We start from the raw sequence: 21,360 nt of genomic DNA on the forward strand, positions 1-21,360 counted from the left end.
AGATGTATGTCCAACTTCCAATTCTTGCTATGACTGGATAAAACTTAGATATTTGACTCATTAAAAAAAAACAGGACTTTTAATGTTTTTTATTGTTTTTTTTCGGGGCCACCAAATTTTTCTCTCGGGCCACCAAAAATTTGAAATTGAGGATTTTGGTGGCCCCATCGGGCCACCAAACAAAAAAGTTAGTGTCGAGCCCTGTCTAAAGTATCAAAATTCAAAGCGATCACATGCGATTGTTGAACTCTCTTCGTATTTGGAGGTCCGCTGGTACAGCCCTGTCGCGCCACGTACGTACAGCGACTGGGCTGTGTATAGTTGTGCCAGGGAGGTGGGAAGAGATCTCTTCCCACCTCCCTGGTTGTGCGTACAGCGACTGGGCTGTGTATGTTTGCAGTCTGCACTGTGCAGTGGAGTGGTATGGATGAAGCTGCTGAGTTTTCAAAGCGGAAAGTAGGGGGAAAGTTACGGCCACGGGTAAATCAGAATTACACCTCTACACGCATTTCAAGCCACGGTATGGTAAACTGGAATCAATCACTGCTCAAATATCGTTCATATTCACTTCCCCAAGGTTTAACAAGGGTGTAAAGTAATCGGACCTGTGCCAATACTAATGCACTGTCCATGCAAAGTTAGCCGCGGCCCTGCCGGGCGACCCGTGCTGCGGCACACCTCTCCAGCTCGACTCGGCTCCAGAGTAGACAACATACATGTACATTTATACATAATGTACGTGTGGTGTAACTGTAAGTCGATTTTTTTCGACTTACGCACAAGTCGAAAATCGCCTAAGTCGATGTGTTTTGCTCAGTCCCGAGAAGATCGACTTATGCGAGTTCAACTGTAGTTGCAGGATACTGCCATCTAGGTATTCCCTAGTCAAGAGAAAAAAGAAAAAGTTATCCTTTTTAATGCTCAGCTCAGCATACTTGGGCTTCTTATCCAATCCATGTTTCTTTTTTTTTTCTTTCTTTCTTTGTTTCTTTCTTTCTGGGAGGCATGAGACCTGATAGGTCTGTGGAATATTGTGTGAGACGGCTTTATACACCCAGATTATATCCTGACAGCAAATGATTTGCAAGTGACTTGTGCATTTCTTGGATATACTCCAATCTTATTCTAATTTTTCTGATTTTGGAACTTTTCAGGTCATTGAGGTCATTGACAGGGGGAGGAAGAGGAGTGCTGTATCATCATGCATTATAGGATCCTGTGATTTGACTGTACAGATAGTTAGTTGCATTGATAGGTGAATATTGGTGATACTAAATACTGGTTGGATTTCCATCTGTTGGACCCGCTGAATAAAAAAACAAAAACAAAAACAGGATATCCAAACAGCTCATATCAATTGAATAGCACAAGAATAGAGTGCCAAGATGAAAGTTTCAGACTACTGCTGCAATAACCTTATTCAAGATGGCCGACTCCCGTGAACCCAGCCCACCTTTCAGCATGCCACACTCCGTCCAGTCATATCAGGGCTCATCTGCAGATGGTGGGGACAATGAGTCAGTCATGAGTGACCTGTCTTGGGACGGAACACCTGATGAGAACATCCTCAGTGGGTCAAGCAGAGCAGCTACTTCATTGGCCATTCATGAGGAGGAGGAGGTGCCCACTGGTCTCAGGTTTGCACTTTTCATATTCTCCTTTGCATTTAGATTAACCTGTCATTGAAGTGAGAGCCAGATATATAATGATGGACAAGTTCTGACCTGCCAGTTTTGTCACAGAAGAACTATTTGATAAAAGAGGTGTCCTGTAGAACTTTGAAACCACTTAATTGATATAACAATGTTTAGTAATGGTGTAATTTAACAATTTGATACCAAGAAATTGGGCTTTAACAAGATGTGTGTTGAGGAATCCAATGTTGGACCCTATACTTTCTCACTAGTAGCTACTTCAGTCATGTTACTTGATTTCACTGAGGGACTACATGTTAACACACATCTTCTTCATAAGTGAAATGAGAAGAATCATTGACAGCATGTACTTGTGTAAATTTCTAAACAGAATGGGAAAGGTCTTCAAGCCGAAACTTTAAAGGCATGGTGTAGTTTTGGTTTAGAGGGGGCTTCAGGTTTCCAGCTTTTTTTGTGAGATGATGAGAAACCTCTTATGAAATATGAATGAGCATACAATTCTAAGAGGAATTCAAAGTTTATTTGATGAAAATTGGTTTTGAATTGGCTGAGATATCCAAAAACAAAATGGTCCTTATAAAAAGCAGGATCCACCTTTTATTAAGGACCACTTTGTTTTACTTTTTTTGACATCTTGGCCTCTTCAAAACCAATTTTCATCGAGTATTCTAATGCTATGGTTAACAAAAATGTATCAAATGATAATTGACCTTTATAAATTGATCTAGAAAGGTACCAGTTTTGTTTGTATATATATGTACATTGTACATGATGAATAGAGGTGGTGATGTATGCATTGCAATTGGATCTTTATTCCAGCACAGGAATTGTACAAGGTGCATGTTCTCATACAGATAAGATCCCAGTAAACCCAAGAGAAAATCTAGCATTTTGATGCCTCCATCACGAAGTGTCGCTGGAGGCATTATGTATGCGGGATGTTCGTCCATCCTTCCGTCTGTCTGTCCATCTGTTTAACCATCCATAATCAATTTTGTGGATACCATAACTTCCAAAAAAAAATATTGTTTGAGGTATCCTTATGGAAGTTAGCATATGAGTGGATGAAGTTGTGCCGATCAGCTTTTGGGACCACATTCTCAAAGTCGAAGGTCAGGGTCAAATTATCAAAATTTCACAATTTCCTCCATATCTATGCAATGCTTTAAGGTACATTTTCTTGAAAACTTGGTGTTTACATATGTATTACCAGATAAAAATTCTCTGGGAAAGTTTTGGGCCATGAGATCAAAGGTCAAAAGTCAAGTGAAAATACTAAAATTTCACAAAAATATCTCAAAAATGGTTAAAGATATCATCATGAAACTTAATACAAACGCATGTGTATACTACCTGACAGTTATTCTCTTGAGAATTTCTAGGCCATGGTGTTGAAGGTCAAGGGTCTGGGCCATGGTCAAGTAAAAATGCTGTATGTACTATTTAAAGCTGAAATTACACTGTTTCTCTAAACCTTGGAGATTACTCAATGCATAAACTTAATAAAACTACAGGCTGTAGATATGCACAGATACTGCACAATGATTCTGTAAGGAAAGATTTTGGCCATGGGGTCAAAGGTCAAGCGAGAATGTTCCTATGTCACAATTTTCCCATATATTTTGAAAATGGGGGGGGGGGGGCAGGAGCCTAGAAATGAGTTTCATGCTGTTACAATGCCAATAACTGAACATGGTTTATTTTTGATTTTGCATTATTCTTTTGATGACTCTATAAAGATCTGGAAGATGAACTTTTGAATGTTTGAATGTTTGAATAAGAGGTGATATACTGTAAAAGTGGAAATTGTTGCAGTATGGAAATTTTTAAATTGCATTTTGTGTAACCAGAAACTAGCACAAAATTAAAGCATGTGAATATATTAGCTTGTTATAGGCTACTTGTTATAGTCTTGATTCCACAGAATTAAAAACATGAGAAATTCATCGTACTTTGAGGGTACTTGTAGAGTCATCACATGATAATGAACACTCTCATTGACCTGTAAATCCCTCAGGTTCCTTGAGGACCCTGACGGTGACGACACCCTCATCATGGACAATGGGGAGCTGTACAGCCAGTTGTCTGAGATGGAGGAAAAGCTGAAGATGGCCGGAGAATTTGGCAATGCCCTACTAGAGGAAAACCAGGAGTTGCGATCCATGCATCAACAACTCCAGCAGGACCTCGGAGGCAAGATAGAGGTGAGAGAGTTGAGAATTAGAATCATATTGGTACAGTCATCCTTTGCACAGTCAGAGAAAGATGATGGGTGTACACCATATATTCACCAGGAGGTATGAAATACAGTGTAGTGAGAATTGCTTGTCATGCCTGAATGTCATGACTTTTAGTGAATATGTGGTGTAAAACCATTATCTTCCTCAGACTGTAAATTCCAGGAAATTTTTAGAAAAATTGGTGGAGGCATATAATAAGATAATCAAACAGATGGACTCAGAAAGCACTTTTGAAAGCAGTTTGGTTTGTTTCTAAAACCCCCAAAATCATCGCATATTCAACCCAAAATTTCTGAAATTCCCGAGTGAGCTTGTGGGTGTGGTGATGTGTGATACCCCCCTCCCACACCCTCCCCCCGCTCGGTTGCTCCGCTCCCTCGCACAGATATTCCAACTCCAAGTCCCTCCCCCACCCATCATCATCGCATTTCCCTATAGCTATTGTATTTTTCAATTTTCTTGATTTAAGTCAATAAAGCGGGGGCAGCCCCCCACCAAGCTTCCCCCCACAGGCTGCGCCAGTCCAGTTATGGGCTTGTAATCGGGGTGATGGTAACTATCGCTGATCATCCCCCTCACTCCTCGGTACGGATTTACGCCGTTGATGTCGATCATTCTGTCTGCAATCTTGCGCATGCTTGCATGTTTAGTGTATCAAAGGAATGTTACCACAGTTGTGTTTTAATAGGAGTGTTGCCAGGGTAGTGTCACTGTAACATCAGGGTAATGTTGTGGCAATTATACCCTTGCTGGCTAGGGTAGAATTTGGCAAAAGTTACCGCAGCAACGTCCGAGCAACATTTTGCGGGAACCGTTTTAATAGGCATTTTGAAAAAAGAGTACCCTGTCGTTACGCGGATGTTGTCATGGTAATTCTAGTTTGAAAGGATCCATTGAAATGGGGCTTAAGATATAGAAGTGATGGATAAAGAAAGATGTTTTACACGTAAGTAAAAGAGTCAGTTCAAGCAATGGAGATGTTTTCATGGACATATTGTGTAAATACATGTAGCATGACCAGAAAATCAAAATCAATTACCTAGTATTGTCTACTCTGAATATGTAGACCTTGAGACTCAATATTTCCACCAGAGCATGAAATTAACCTGCATTTATTGGTTCCTGGTATGCATGCAGTCTACATCTACTGTGAAAATTTCTGAACCTCAATTGATCCAGTTCTGGCTTGTAGATCTATGTGGCATTGTGACATACTTTAGAAGAGCAGGACTTGACTCAAATTGTCCATTTTCACACCTGGACTACATTAACCTACTTATACATCTGAGGCATGTTTGAGCTGATGATGAAATAGTGTCTATGCATGCACTGTGTAATGCATTTGATAAGGATAAGTATTGGCAAATGGAAAATGGTGCATTTAGTGAATATTTGGGCATTTAAGATAATCAATTACATTGAGTTTTAGGTTCATTTTATTGGTTAATTAGAGAGAACTGAATTCATATTTTGTTATTGTACATTGTGAAAAATATATCAATCTCTTACTTGCATGGGGGGGGGGGAGGGGAGGGCAGAGGACGCTTCATACAGTGTATACATCTTGCAAAGCTAGCTTTTTCCTTTTTTTTTTTTACTTAAATAAATCATTACAGACACGAATACTGACACCCACTTTTCAGATCAAATATGTCAGCTCCGTTGTGTCTGTATTTCAATCACTTTGGAAATTGATCTAGATGGAGTTGTGCATGTATAATATACATATGTATGTATGTATTTTGTGCATGATGGTTCCAAGCTCTAGATACACATGTTTTGATGCATGTCTTGAAACTGATAGTGGTATAGATACGAAAGCCAGAGAGAAATACAGAGATAGAGAATGTAAGTGCAGAGATCACAGGTAATCTTATTTAAGTACAAAAGTTATATGATATACGTACATGTAGATAAAAAAGAGGTGTTATGGATTGACAGGAGAGTCAGGGAAATACAATGTACATGTATCTATTCTATATTTAATAGCATTGGATGGAATACCAGGAAATGCTTGGTCCTATCATGTGCATTATCTTTTCTTATCTTATTAAAAAGCCTTGTAGTGATTATCATTCATAAGGAGATGTGGGGCTATAGGTGAATGTATCTTTGAAAATTTTATTCAATTTTACAAGTCAGTTATGAGGGTTATGAGCCACTTGAGACTACCAATATTGTGTATGAATTGAATTACAGGTGGTGCTGTACATGCATGGTTCTGTTCCTTAATGTTGCACACTTGGTCTGTACATTTTGTACTCTGGGATCTTGTGTACCAGGAATTGAGTATTAAAGGTGCATAGTCCCTGTAGTGTAGAGGGCGCTGTTGATGATACTGCCGATCACCGTTAGCATTGATACGAAGATTACCGAAGTTGAGCTGTCATCAAGAGTAAAGTGCGTAGGTGTTGCTAAGTAACGTTGCCTTCGTTGTCTTCTCTGCGCATCGCGCAGTCTGTAGTACTGTCACGGTGCGTGCATATGTGCTTGTTATTATGACATCACAAAAGAAGTTTGCTAGAGCTGTCATCCCCCTCAGCCGAATCATGAGCCGAACTGTGATCGGACCACTGACTACAGTGAATCGGACTTCTTCGGACTCGGGCAAGTGGGCCACAGCGTAAGCGCTAAAGAGGAGTCGATAGGGTAGGTCTCTACAGGAAACTTGCACCGTGCGCCTGCGTACACATTTGACTAAAACACCGGGACCATGCACCTTTAACATGACAACAGATAAAAAGTGACCATTGATTTTACTAAGTTGTGTGCACACATAATGGGCCAGAATTCACAAAGGTACTTTCGATTTAGTCTTTCGATTACTGTATATGCCGAATATTTCGTGAGGTTTTTATTTTCACGAATTTCGCGAGTCAGGTGCTGTTTGCGAAATTAAAAGACACGCGAAAATATTGACTCTGATCCCAATGTGGATGTGACGTATGCGTGTACCTTTCTCCATTCAGTATAATACTCCACGACCGCGAATTTAACCACTCGCAAAATTGTCGGGAATTTCCGATTTGCGAAAATTAAGACTCGTGAAATATATGGCGTATACAGTATGCAAGTTCAGTCTTTATAGGGAAATTTTTATATCACTGACCCCGTAGGCCAAAAGACATCCAATAATCAATGCATGCTGACACACTCATGTGACATTTAAACCATGGAAGCAAAGGCAATATAAGACATTTTTATACAGTGTATATGGGTGACTAAATCTAACATGTCCCGGAACAATCGCAATATCTCACCTCAGAAGCCATCAAATGGTTAAATCTATACAGCAAATTGAAGAAGAAACTATTCTCTAACTCGCCATGTTAGTTATTTTGGGTTTTATTGAGGATAAAACTGTGAAAATGAAGTCGAAACTTAGCTTCCAAAACAGAAAATTTGGTCTCAAAACAAGTGTTATTTTTTCACATTTTCCTTCATTGCCCAAAAATAAAACTTCGGTATATGACTTATGGTAGTATATCCATACTGTGTTCCAAATATCTTTACTGTATCATTTGGCGCACGGATATGTCCAGAAAAAAATTGAGATCACTGTCACTTGTAACCCACGTAAAATCCATAGCGTAAGTGGTATGCAGTCCGATGTATCGGTTCTCGTGCTGCCTGAAACAGTTGAGGCATATTGCAGGGTTCCTCTCTTGCCCACTCACCACCCTGTGGACCGAAAACCGAACCCTGCAGCATTGCGCCGAACCTGACACCGCTGATTGGCTAAGCGTACACTAACCAGTAGAGAATGCGTGAAAGGAGGATGGTCTAGTTGTACATGTCCAGTATTTTCTCTTAAATTGGGTTATCTTTTTGCTCTCATTTTCACCTAACTACTAATTGCGCAAACACGAAACTTCGCAGTTAGTGAGTCTGGTGTATACAGACTAGCAATATGTTAATAATCAAATGCATCATGCAGACGCAGACTTATGTCCAGAAAAGATTGTAACCCTTTCCCACGGTGGACTCAAACAGAAAAACACACATATGTATCTCGAAAGATACATCAGCATTTTTGCCCAAAAATCATATGAAGGATGATATATTAGATATATATGTGTCAAGTTTTAAGGGATTTGGTGCTGAAATAAGGGAGATACGAGGAGGTGAACTTTCGAGATTTTTTTGTCCTTCCCTCCGCACAGTGCTTCGATGACTGTTGCGAATTCAAAAGCTTTGGCCTCTTATCAGTGAGTTAATTGCACTGTATCACCGGGGCTGGCTTGGTTCACCATCGGACACCATTGCCAGTTGCAAGTCCAGTCAATGTCAGATAATCATTGTTGAGTCAATTTCAATTTTATTGCTACATGTAAATTGCAGGGAAGTCTTGATGTATCACTACTATAATGTTTTGAAGAACACAGTTATTACAATTGCAACTGATTGACAAATTGCCCTACATCGACTTAAGTAATCAATTCTCAATCAATCTCGACGGAAGAATTTCATGAATTTGAATAATACTTATTACAATTTGATGGAAAATCAATTCATTCAATGTATTCAACATTATGGTAAATAATGATTCTGTCTGTTGGACATTACCAGTTTTGATATTCTATAACATTACCTTTTATTGTTTTTGTTATATTTATTAAGTTATTGTTTCCAAGGTAATTCCAGACCTTTTATTGATCTCTTTCAGGTTATGATTCATAATGATATCAAAGTTGCTTAAAGGACAAGTTCACCTTCATAGACATGTGGGTTAAGTGAATGCAGCAACATGCATACAACGAAAGTATCCAAAGTATAAAGAAAGTATAAAGAAAATTCAACATATTTTTCTCGCGGAACAAAAAAACACTCGACTTCTCTCTTTCTGAAGGAAGGGCGAATAACATTGCCCTTAACATGCATCAGTAACAAGTTGAAGAAATGTGCACTCTTTTCAAAAAGTAAAGTTTTGTGAAATTCTCTGTATATTTTCTTTATATCGTTGTACGCATGTGACACCATACACTGTAGTAGTCTTCTCATCCAGCAGTGACTGCGCAGATACTTTAAAAATTCATATAACTTTTGAATGGATTGTCCGATTTTCCCCAAACTTTCACTGATGTGTTCTACTAATATTGTTGCATTCACTCAATCCACAAGTATATGAAGGTGGACTTGTCCTTTAATATTTTAACTCACTCAACAAATTGCCTGTGTAGCAGCAGTGATGCATAGACCCCGTTTACAGTGTGGGGCTGGGCCGAGCCGCGGCCGAGCCCAGCCTCAATTGCGAGGCCGGGCCCCGCAATTTTGTCCGTTTACACTGCCGGGCTCGGCTGCGCTTTTGATTCAAACCTTTCAATATTTTGTCGTAGTGGCGCTCTGCTTGTAAACAAATGCAATTTGGTATTGTCTGGTTTTCAGACCCTTTGCCAAATAAATTCCGTGGCGACGAAGTCGCCGTTCGGGCAAGGCCTTTGCCGAAGGAAAAAATCCTTTGCAGGACAAAACCAACTTAAACTATACTAGTTTTCGACGTTGAGGGGGTTAATATCCTGAACAGCGAAATAGTACAGGCAGAGGGTTTGGAAGCCAGACTAAAATTGGCCGCACATTTGGCCCAGTTTACGTTTACACTGAGAAAAGGGCGGCCCAGCCGCGGCCGAGACCACCTCCAGAGCGTGGCCAAATGCGAGGCCAATTTTGGCCTCGCATTTGGCCTTTTGCGCGTTTACACTGAAATGAAGGTGGGCTCGGCTGCGGCCGAGCCTCGCACTGTAAACGGGGTCATAGAAATACTCTTACAGCTTTCCTTTGCTCACCTGAATACCCTCTGCCTCTTTCATGCCCCTCTGGTTTGTGATTTGACTTTGATTAGTTATTGCATAGGTAACATGTTTTATAGAATGGTGGTTTTGTGCTTCCAAAGTTTTCATTTCAAACTGTTATTGAGCTTGAGGTATGAGTTAGTTGTTAATTTGTGACTCGCTACAACATAAGGATCCGAAAGTCGGGGAGGACAATTTTCTGAAAATGACATGACATCATTCCCTTACTTTTCCACTTTAATTTCATATATAACACGGCACATAAAAGTACTCGGTTGTGGAGATACCGATGATTTTATTACCGCATGTCGAGTGGTTTTAGGAAACCAGCGTTTCAAGAAAACCGCCTTAAAAGTTTTCCTTCCGACGCTATCATGATCAAGGGGAGACCAGTCAGTTTTCACCGCTGCACAGTAGTAGGTACACTCCTAGCAACCTCCGCGATGCTCATTCAAGCTTAGCGCCAACGGTCTACGCACAACCAATTGGTAATCGGGATGCCACGCACTGACCAATAAGATCACTCCTTCGTTGCTAGGGGAGGGGTCTAGCTGTGGCGCTAAATCCAAACCTTTGGACACGTTTCCGTTCCGTTGAAAGTCGGAAAATCATTGCCCAGAAAAACTCTAATTTCTTGCCTTTCCTTTGATCATTGAGCTTCGAAATTTTGGCAAATGACAGACGATACATTAGACTACAAAATTATGCCAAAAACAGAAATCCGATCGTTTTCACCGAATTTGATGCTCTGACTTCAAACCCCATTTTTTCGGCTCAGCCGTCAGCGACTTTAGGATCCTTTTGTTGTAGTGGGTCACATTTGTCTCCCTCTGTACAAGTGAAATTTGTAAGATTGTAACTGCTGATCTATTATTTTTCATAAACATGTTGGGAAAATGGAACCAGCAGGAATTTAACCTATCATCTACTGCTTTCTGGGCAGGGACACTACCACCAGGCTATCCCTGGTTGCCGGTCATAAGTTTGGTTTTAACCCGTTGAGGACAGTTTAATTTTGCTACAACACGCATTTCCCATAGACACCTGCCCGAGTATACTCGGGACTCATCCTTAACGGGTTAAGTAGTCCAAGGCAGACAGGGCATAAAACGAAAGCAAGAGATTATTAGAGGGGTGAAGGTTGAATGTCAACACTCACCATTTTAGCATGCATGTACTTTGGCAAAAATCAATGGCACGGGTGTCAGGTTCATTTTTGTCTTCTGTGTATGTTTCAGCTGTCAAAATGCAGCTGTGGTTTTATTGAAGACAATACCTCTGTTCCAACAGGTAACTGAAAGCATTACATTATTGGGTTCTCCATACGTCTGTCTACCCTACATCTTCTGATATAGTACAGAAAGCTTCTCAAGCAGATGCATTTAAATACTGAGCTCTGATTTGCTACATGTGGAGTATATGGACTGATTAGATTTTAGGTAAAGTCCCTCATGGTGAAATGCCATTGAATTTGAATGTGAATACTTGTTCTTGCCAAAACTCTACCCTTTTACTTCTAATAGTTTAGTGGTAAGAATGATAAGGATAATAATATTAGCTACAGTGTATTTGTATAGGGCACAGGTCCACCATTTGGTGCACATGGCACTTCAAAAAAAAGAAAGAAAAGATAAAAATATATACATTGTGTAAAGTAGATGGCTATTTGGGACTTTCTAGTACTTGCATAGGTAGTTCCTTATCTTGTCTATCTCTAACTACTAGCTGGCATACATTAAGCCCCACCAGACCTGCAGAGGGAGATAACAACAAAGAACCTTATTGATAAAGCTAATCCTAACACACTCCCCCTTGTTTCTTCTTTTGATTAAAACCGAGGTCTGGGGAGGTACAACATACATGAATAGAAGAACACTCACATCCAAAACTACAACAATACAATAAAGAGTATAACACAAAAAGGTCTATTCAAGTGACCCTGAAAACACATGTCCATGCATCACAATCCAGGTAGAGTCCTTTCAAATACTGTCCAATGTTCTCAGTCATTTATTCAGGTAACCCTGAAAACACATGTCCAGCACAATCCAGGTAGAGTCCTTTTAAATACTGTCCAATGTTCTCAGTCATTGACATCTGGCAGTTTTCTTTTACAAAATGTAGTCTTGTTAATGTCACATATTCAAAACCATGTACAAGACATTTTATGTCCTTTTCCTATAATTCCTTGGGAATCTCAAATGTCAAAATGGTCCATTGGCAGTCCACCACTCTTGAAACTCTCCAGAAGCAGTCTGTTATCGGCACCCCTTTTGGTCAGACAGTCCGCCAGCTGCAGCTTGCTCGGCAACCACTCGATGGCACGGATTTCTCCAGACAACAACATCCTCTGGATTTCAGCCACGTTGATTCTCAGACGCTTCTCATACACTTGCTTCGTGGAATGTATGTTTTGATGCAGAGACTTATTGTCCGTATATACAGTGATGGGAACCACGTTCTCTGCATAGCTGTCATTGTAGATCTCGGTTATCAGACTTCCAAGGTAGACTGCATCATCAAGGGCATGCTGCATGGACAATGCTTCTGCTGCTAGAGTGCTTGACACTTTCCTCTTTATTTTGGTTGACATCCAACTCACAGGACAACTTTTCTCATCTTGTCCATGGAGGAAGATCACATGACCCTGAGCACTTGACACTCCGTCACAAAGGTTGCCCCAGGATGCATCACAGTACACAGCAAGTTTCCATCCTCCAAAAGGACCTAGTGGTGGGAAAAGTATCCCTTCTCCCTGACATTTGGCATGTCGCACAGCTTTATTTGCTCTCAGCAGCTGGTCTACAGTCGAGTGGTTTCTAGTCATATTTAGTTCCAGAGCATCAAAGCTCAAGTCTGGTCTAGTTTGTGTTGCCATCCAGTTGAGCTGACCTGCCGTCGTCCTCAAATTGTGCATCTCACTTTTGTTCAGAGTGGAGGTTTTTTCAGTTTTTCTCTTGAACGTGATGGGTATCTCTTCCATTTCTGCCTCGTATGCTTGTTGCTGTACTCTGATGCCATTGTCGTCTTGAGAGATCTCCAGCCCAACATACTGGAAATTGTCAATCTGTCACTTTCCAACCTTGTATTTCTGAACAGGAGGATCGATGACTCTCCTGTTGAAGTCATCAGTTCCAGCACATAGGAAGTCATCTACATGCATCAAGAAAATGCCTTCCATCTTCCCAGAACTGTACCATCTGAAAAGAGCTTTATCCAGCTGTTACTGTTTGCATTCAAGCTTCACTAATTCTTCTCTGACACTGAGATACCAGTTGCGAGATGCATCTTCCAAGCCATATGCTGTCTTGTTGAGTTTCCACAGGACTCCTTCTTGACGTACTTCTGTGGGGGGTGTGACATAGATATCTCTGTCTATTCTTCTGCCTTGTAGAAAGGCCGCCTTGATGTCTATGCTCTCACACTTCCATCCTTTGCTTGCCGCTATTGCCATGGCTAGTCTGAGTGCGGATTTTGAAGCAGTTGGTGAGTCAGAAGGGACTTTGTCTTGTTCCTCAAATCCTCTGACTACCAACCTAGCCTTTACTCCTTTCTTTCCATCAGGCATTGTTTTCTCAGAAATCACCCATCTTGTGGACAACGTCTGCTGACCAAGATCCTCAACTTCATGGTACACTTCAAAATCATTCCAATTTTGAAGTTCCTTCTGTTTGGCCTCTATGACTTCAGGTTCATTGTGATGATTAGGAGGTATGAAGACGACATTGGCCTCTTCAGCTTGTCCTCTTTGATCAGTGTCTGTTGGTTGCTCTCCTTCTTCATCGGGCATCGTTTCAAATTCAACTTATCAAGGTGAATGCCGTATCTGTGCTTATCTGTATTGGTCTCTACGTTGACATAATATTTGTTTCTTCCAGTAGCTTTACCTCCTCTACTCAGGATTTTTGCCTCTGTCCATTCTGTTGTGCCTGGATGGCGATACTTTATGTTTGCGTTCACTTTGGGTATCAGCACTTGTGTATTCTCCTCATTTCTCATTCGATCAACCTGTTCTTCAATTCCATCTTGTTGTTGGGCGCTATTATTGTCGCTACCTTCATTTGGCACAAACACATTGACATCATCTTTATTGTGATTTTCTTCCACAGATTCGCTATCATCCATTTCTGCCAGGACAGTCAGTTTGCCACTTCCAGTTTGTTTGATTTGAGTGTCATCTTTGCTTCTGTTGTCTATCATGTCATCTGAAGAGGCAGTGTCGTGATTGCTTTTGATCACTTTACAGGATGCCACTCTGACTAGTTGACTGCCATGTCTGATGAAGACAATCTTGCCATCCTGTCCTATCACTTTTCCCGGACCTCGCCACCTGTTCCTATCATCGCGTTTGTAGTAGACACGTTCACCAGGTTGAAACGGGACTTCTGGAACTCTGATGTTGTGACGTAGGGCTCTGCGAATCCGCTCGGAAGCTTCAGACCTTGCGTACGCTCTAATGGCAGCATGGAGGGCATTCAGATGTTTTGCCACAGCTTCACTGACTTCAACATCTTCTAGTGCTGGTGGGCAACTGGTCAAGACTGAAGGAAGGTTTGGATTTGTTCCCAAAACTAGCTGGATTGGGCTAAATCCACTCTGATTTTGCATGCAGATTTTGGCATTGACAGCCCATGCAAGGGCCACTTCCAGGTTCATCTGAGGGTCATCTTCCATCATCTTCTGCACACACACATCCACAACATAGTGGTTTCTCTCACAAATACCATTTGACCATGGCGAGTATGCTGCTGTGGTGCAAACTTCGATATTGAATTGTTCTGCCAACTCTCTGTATTCGGCATTGTTGAACTCTCCTCCATTGTCAACCAGGAATTTCTTGGGTGGCCCGAATCCGGCTGCAATCCACTCAGTTGTGATGCTCTCTACAATCACCTTGGGTGTTTTTCTTCTGATCACTTTGCTCTTACTGAATCTAGTGAACAGGTCAGTGAAATGCAAGAAGTACACTTCGCCAAACTGCTTCAGATCCATGGCTACCACATCATTGAACTGTCTAGCCAGAGGCAGGCTCACTGCAGGGCGAGGTGGTGTTTTCTTGTACTTCTTACACACCTCACATTTGTTGCTGACCTCCTCAATGAGGGTGGCATAGTCATCATCTAGAGCATCCTTCATGATAGCTTTCAAGCTTTTTGCCGTGGGGTGAGCAAACTGGCAGTGAAGTTTGGTGATCATCTTTTTCTTTTCTTCCTGGGTTGTCTTTTCTAGAACCATGTTCACCCTTTCAATGTGCATCTCACAATCTCTCAGTGGTAAGTAGTAGTGGCCAGATGAAGTGGTATCAAGGTCTAGCTTCTTTCCATTGACTTCTAGGGTGTCATCAGCCATGTTCAGAATGAATCCCAACCGTTTCATATCCGGCTTACTGAGCAGCAGTGGAATGTCACTTCCTATCACATCAGTCACAATTGTTGTATTCTGACCAGCCATGGTCCATGGACACTCCATCCGTTCATCTGATCTGACTGTACTTTCTCCTCCAAACTTGAACTTAGTATCGCTGGCTTGAATTTTCACATGCATCTTCTCGTCTGAGGACAGTGAAGCCAGGTATGACTCTTTCCATGCACGTCCTGTGACAGTTTTTGTGCAAGCACTATCCAACACGGCTGCATGAGCTGCTTCTGTCATAAGCACCTGCTTGTCTTCATGAGAATAGTCTTGGACTTTGTATGCTTCTTCATTTTCAGTTTTCATGACATTTTCTGATTTGCCTGTACTGTTGTGAGGGCAGTCCTGTTTGAAGTGCATGATAGATTCACACACATGAGAAATGTGAATTTAATGAATGGTGGTCCCTGTGTCACTCTGACCCCGTTTACAGTGACGGGCTCCTCGGACTCCCATTTTCATGCATTTACAGTGCCTTGTCGAGCAGCGGCCTCTGAGAGAAATCCCCTCCCGCATGTTTCCTTTTCGTCGTTTGTAGCGCTCTAAGGGACTGGGACGTGACCGTTGTAAACGAAAGGGTTACTGTATTCTGTTAATATAGACAACATTACTCCGACGTTTGATTGCAGAATTTTAATTGTAAAAATAAGGGTAAACAAATCATATATAAAGATATATTCTGACCTGTCAAGAAGGAAATATTTCATCTATTAAAAAAAAATTGAGACAGCAGCCGGTTTTCTATACGCAGGTCACCGGTCCCAGCTGCACAAAATGACACAAGGGAAGTGAACGCAAAATGAAACCAAAGATCGTACATAGTGTACGATCTTTGATGAAACCAAACCGGTGCGTGACGTCAGCAAGATTTCTACAGGACGTGCATTAGGGTCCGCTTGCGTTTACACCAAATAAAGGCCGGCCCAAGGCCGGCCCGAGACTACCTCCTCGAGGTAGTCTCGGGCCGCGATTTGGTACCGCAATTTGGTACCCCATTTGGTACCGCATTTCGACTTTTGTGCGTTTACATCAACCGAAAGGCCAGCCTCGGGCCGGCCCGAGGCCGGCCTTTCGGTTGGTGTAAACGGGGTCTCTGAAAGCTCTTGTGATATTTGCAAAGACAATAATAGCGTGACTGTGAAATAACTGTTCGCTTGGCATGTACATCATTTAAGGGTAACCAAAGTCCAAATATATCAAAGTGTAATTGAGTGAATGCAGCAATATTAGTAGACATTTGTATCTGTAATAGACTTCATGACGTTGTTGTGGACAACGATAAAAAGAAAATGCAGAGAAAATTCAACATATTTTCACTTTTCTAGCACAATAAAAGAGCACTATAGACTTTATAGCAGGTGGAATGATATTACCCTCAACATATATGTCAATAGCAAGTCGATGGAATGTTTACTTTTTGTTTACTTTTTATGAAAAATGAAATTCTGTAGAATTCTCCTTTCTTTATAGATGTTGTTGTCAATAACAGCATCATGAAGTGTAGTACTCTCCTTTTCCAGTGATGACATCACCGAAACTTTGAAAATTGATAACTTTTGAACAGATCGTCCAATTTTCTTTAAATTTTCACTGATGTGTTCAGCTAATATTGCTGCTATAACTCAATCCACATTTGGGTTTTGGTTTTCTTTCAAGCTCTAGATGTAATAGAGACAAAGTGGGCAATATTTTTCTAAGGTTATTTTTCCTTCAGGTAATCACTCTTCACATCAGTTCTTCCCGGGGTATAAAGTAGCATACCAGTAATGTTTTATATGACATTTTACAGAGCATCAGACATCAGTTAGTCTTCTTAAAATACATTGTAGCATTCTTCAGCATATACCTTCGTCACTATGCAAAAAAAAAAAGAAAAAAAAAGACCAATTTGTCATTCAAATAGAATATAAGTTTGTTTTCTTCTGGACCTTCCTATAGACTTTTTCTTGTGTCTCCTTACCTATTAAGATGAGTGGTCATAATGTTAGATGCAGGCAAATATCTGCAGATGATTAACATATTTCATGTCACTGGCAAACATACTGAAGCAATATGAAACTATAACCTTGCGACACAATTTCTCATTGTGTCAGACATAATGAATAGATCTTTCTTTGAAAGTGTTCAGCATGATTGATAGACAAATATGCTCATCAACTTGTCAGAATTGTGAGTTTTTTATGTATGCAGCCATGCTCCAATGCCAACTACATTGCAACAGCGCTTGTGTTCCCAGGAAGGCATGGCTGCATACATGTGTTGGCATACACACATCACACATACACACACACACACACACACACATACACATACACATACAATATACACCTGCGCGTTGTGCAATTTGTCACAAGGTTCTCCCTGGAAATGCTTTTGTCGAGGCAGTGTGTATAAATGGTGATTAATGGTGGGAGTGGCAGACATCACAGTAGGGTGTTGTGTATTGCAATTTCAGAATGCCCCCCCCCTTTTTTTTGGATCTTATTCAGTTTTAATACATGTTTAGGAAAAACACTAATTTGACATCACATTATACCCTTCAACAAACAATTGTGAACAGGCTGTGTCAATTAATATGCAATTGAGGGTGGCATTTGTCATGAGAATCGAAGTTCCTTTCCTTGAAATGTCTGGAGCCAAAAAGACTTGGTTGTTATAAGTGTTCTTTAAGATTATCTAAGCAAGATTTAAGATGTGGCACTGAAAAGTAACAGGACTTTCTGAAATTGGTATGATCACATTCAGAACTGACAGATGTATTGTCACATAAACTGACAGTATAGATGCTCCTTTTCTGTTGTTCTGTTGTTATGCACTGCTGTACTTAAGTAAATGCAGGTGAATAAACGAACTATAGTTACCTCCGCCAAGGAAGGAGGTTATGTTTTCATTGGCGTTTATTTATTTGTCTGTGTGCAAAATCACTCAAAAAGTTGTGGACGGATTTGGATGTTTGAAACTTGCAGGAAAAGTTCATAATGACAATTAAGTATTGGGTGAAAATAAGATGCTTGGTGGAGATGAGTACAGTTTATATACAGTATGAAGTTGTGAACTTTAACTCCATGATGTACATTTTGTATGAATTAAGACTGGACATGATATTGGTTCATTCCAAATGCCATTTAGTTCAGAATATTCAATGCAGTTTGTTCTTTATATTACCCAAAAAAAAAATGTAATTAAAAAATATTTGAAATAAATACTGTGAAAGTGGATATTTTGGCAAGACTAATTTTTCGTGCTCAGCCAGGTAAAGGAGTTTTGCGTGTTTTTAATTCTGCAGTAATCAAGACATCAACTTCTGGAACATGGAAAGCAAAAATATTCACGTACGTTTATTCTCGCGCTAGTTTCTGGTTGTGCGTAATGTGCGAAAAATTTCCACTTTTACAAGTAGTAAAGGAAAAACACTCGCATGCACCCTGGCTTGCCTGCTGACATGCATATTGAGAGACTTTACACTTCAACCTTGGACGTGCCAGAGGCATAAAGTGGGGTACGTTGTCCCTCTGTCTGGCTGTACGTCCATCCATCTTTGTCTCTATCCATGGACAGAGACACAGATGGATGGACATACATGTACAGCCAGACAGAGCGACATCTATCTGTCTGTCCCATATCTTGTTACGATTTCAAAATTTCTGGTATAGGAATTTTGTGTACTGGTAATCACTACTACAAACCCTCGGTAATGACAGTTATCACCCAAGATTATAAACCTGTTGAGGCGAGTCGGCGAGTATACTTGGGCGAGTGTCTATGGGAAATGTGTGTTGTAGCAAAATCAGCCCGTCCTCAACCGGTTCAAATGTGATATCATTTTAAACTGATCAATATTATTACTTTGTTGATAGAATTAGATAAGGATTTGGAATTATGCCGGCTGTTTAAAAAAAAAAGGTCAAATAAAGCAGCAAAATTGACATTTTAGGATTTTCGGTTCCACTCAATGTCCAGTGTTCATGCGGAGAACTTTCATACCGGAATGTCATCCAGTGTTCATCCACTGTTCGTGCTAGACGGTCTAGCATGCATCGCATCCACTGTTCGTCCACTGTTCCTCCACCGTTCACCCTGGTGTCTTTTTTGGGCTACCTTTCATACCAACAGTGGTCTAGGGTGAACAGTGGAAGACCTCCAGATTTCATCCACTGTTCAGCGTCTGATATGAAAGGGGATATTAGTAAGGCTTCATATGCACGAACTCACAACTGAAATTCAGAGGTGATGATATTACAATTTAGAAATCACAGCAGTCTAAACACAACACTGGTCGAAGAACAAACTAATGATCCTCACACATGCAAATACAGCTCATAGCTAGATCAACAGTGTACATATAAGAGTGTAGTGAGTGAGTGTGTGAGCTTTGAGTGGCTAGTGATTCATCAGTGAACTGGCCTCATACCTGGGTACGTAGTTGGAGATAAAGCAATACCGTGGACTTTTAAACCAGTTTTGATTTTTTGCTCTTCGCTCACAATGCATCGCGAGATTGGCCCGACTTGCCTGCCAAACTCAAGAAATGACTGCGCTGAGTCTACTACACAAATTGTGTGCTTGTGACTTCCTTTTTCTAATAAAAATGCCCTCTGAAACACTCAAAATCATGTACTAGTAATCTGCTCAAACCAAAATAAGAAGTTTAAAGTTTTGTTTTTATTCACATGAAAGCTGATGCAAAATCAGTCATCCAATGCCGATTATTGTCATTTCAACATCTGTTGTGAAAAATCATAATTTTTTAATGATATTTAGGACTTTACTGCACAGCTGAATGGCTAAGAATTCCTGACATGACATCACAATATGTCAAAAGCCACACCCATAATTTAGTCTCCTTCTTTGAGGCGGGGCTTTGCAAGCATAAAATTCTTAAAACTGCATAGTGTTTTTCATTTCTGCTCAAACCTGAGATTTCTAAAGGAATATTAGGGTTGATTACATACATATTAGTTATTTGAATGTTTACAAAGGCCTTTATATTGTGTGATTTCCCTAGACCTTTAAAGATGAATGAAAAGAAAGAGACTGATAAACTTGTCTCAAGAATTTCTTCATGGAGTCATTATCAACATGTCTTTGATAGTAGGTCAATTTAAAGTCTCCCAGTCTAAAGGGAATACAAAAAGGGCTTTCTTACAAGTCTACAGCTTCAAAATCTTCAGGAGAAGTATTTTCGAGGTCAGTAGACTATGGCAGCAATCATGTTTTTGTGGTGAAACTGATATTCACATACATATAATGACTTTATTTTTAATAGCAGTATTATATCCAGCTTACCTCAAACAACAGATGTGAAGCATCAGACACATAAAGCTCAATGCCTCCATCTTTTTTGTAAAGGATGTTGTTGATAATTTTTTTTTTTGCACCAATATGTTGCACAAGGCAGGTTAATACCAACATGTACTAAAAGCCCGGTCACACAGCGCTTTAAGGCTTAATCACGGCCAAAACACGTCAAAAAGTGGTCTCCCGTGAAGCAGACGATGTTGTTCGCATTGATGTCGAGTTTAAGATGAGCTACGGTCGATTTATAGACGTGGCAGGACGTGGAGAAAAATCGGAATGGCGTCAGATGTGGTAAAAAGTTTTGAACTGCTCAAAATTTTATTACGCGGACAACCACGGTGGTAAAGACGTGCAACACACGTGAAACACACGTGATAATCCTTGTTCCGGCAGTGATTAAAACTTGGGGAGACGCAGTAAGACGTGAAAGTTTAGCGGTCTGTCACGGGCAGAGCACAGTCATCTGACGCGTGGTACGCGTTGGTATCACAGGAAATAGTGTGTGTTTAGCGGCTTATCACTGACAAATGGATTTTTTGGCGTACATACACGTCGCTGGACGTCGTTAGCTGTGCTCAGGCAGTGTTTCAGCAGTGGAACAGCCGCCAACGGTCATACCCCGTACAAAGCACTGCCAAACCAAAATTGACCAAAAAATTGCCACTTACGACCACGTCCACCAGATTTTCATAACTTTTTGTGCGTGATTTAGACATGGAGTGCTGTGTGACCGGGGCTTAAAGGAGAGTCTTGAATCTGATCTATTAGGGAAAGATTGTAGTGGGTTGAAAGTATCTGCAATTAATTTTGTGTTTGTTGATGCTTTTTATATCTAAGTTTAACAAAAGAAAGGTACACATAGAATACCACCAATATCATAAAGATATTGACTGTTTTTTTGTGTTTTTGTTTATTTTTCTTTTCTTTTTTTGTTTTTGTTTTTGTTTTTATTATTATTTTTTTTTT

The 21,360-nt window shown here is 40.5% G+C and overlaps 1 protein-coding gene across 1 annotated transcript in view; it reads left to right on the plus strand.

Annotated features, from left to right (window-relative positions):
• LOC139716635 (BICD family-like cargo adapter 1) overlaps positions 1-21,360 on the plus strand; it is a 65,425-nt gene that overhangs the window by 25,952 nt on the left and 18,113 nt on the right. The window contains exons 2-3 of the mRNA XM_071628163.1: positions 1,155-1,637; positions 3,673-3,859. Coding sequence (XP_071484264.1) covers positions 1,426-1,637; positions 3,673-3,859 — 399 coding nt within the window. The 5' untranslated portion in view covers positions 1,155-1,425. The remainder of the gene's footprint in view (positions 1-1,154; positions 1,638-3,672; positions 3,860-21,360) is intronic.

The sequence above is a fragment of the Diadema antillarum genome, unplaced genomic scaffold (genome assembly GCF_040938485.1).
Source record: "Diadema antillarum isolate AM-2024a unplaced genomic scaffold, OU_Dant_1.0 scf00000068, whole genome shotgun sequence".
Taxonomy (NCBI): Eukaryota; Metazoa; Echinodermata; class Echinoidea; order Diadematoida; family Diadematidae; genus Diadema; species Diadema antillarum.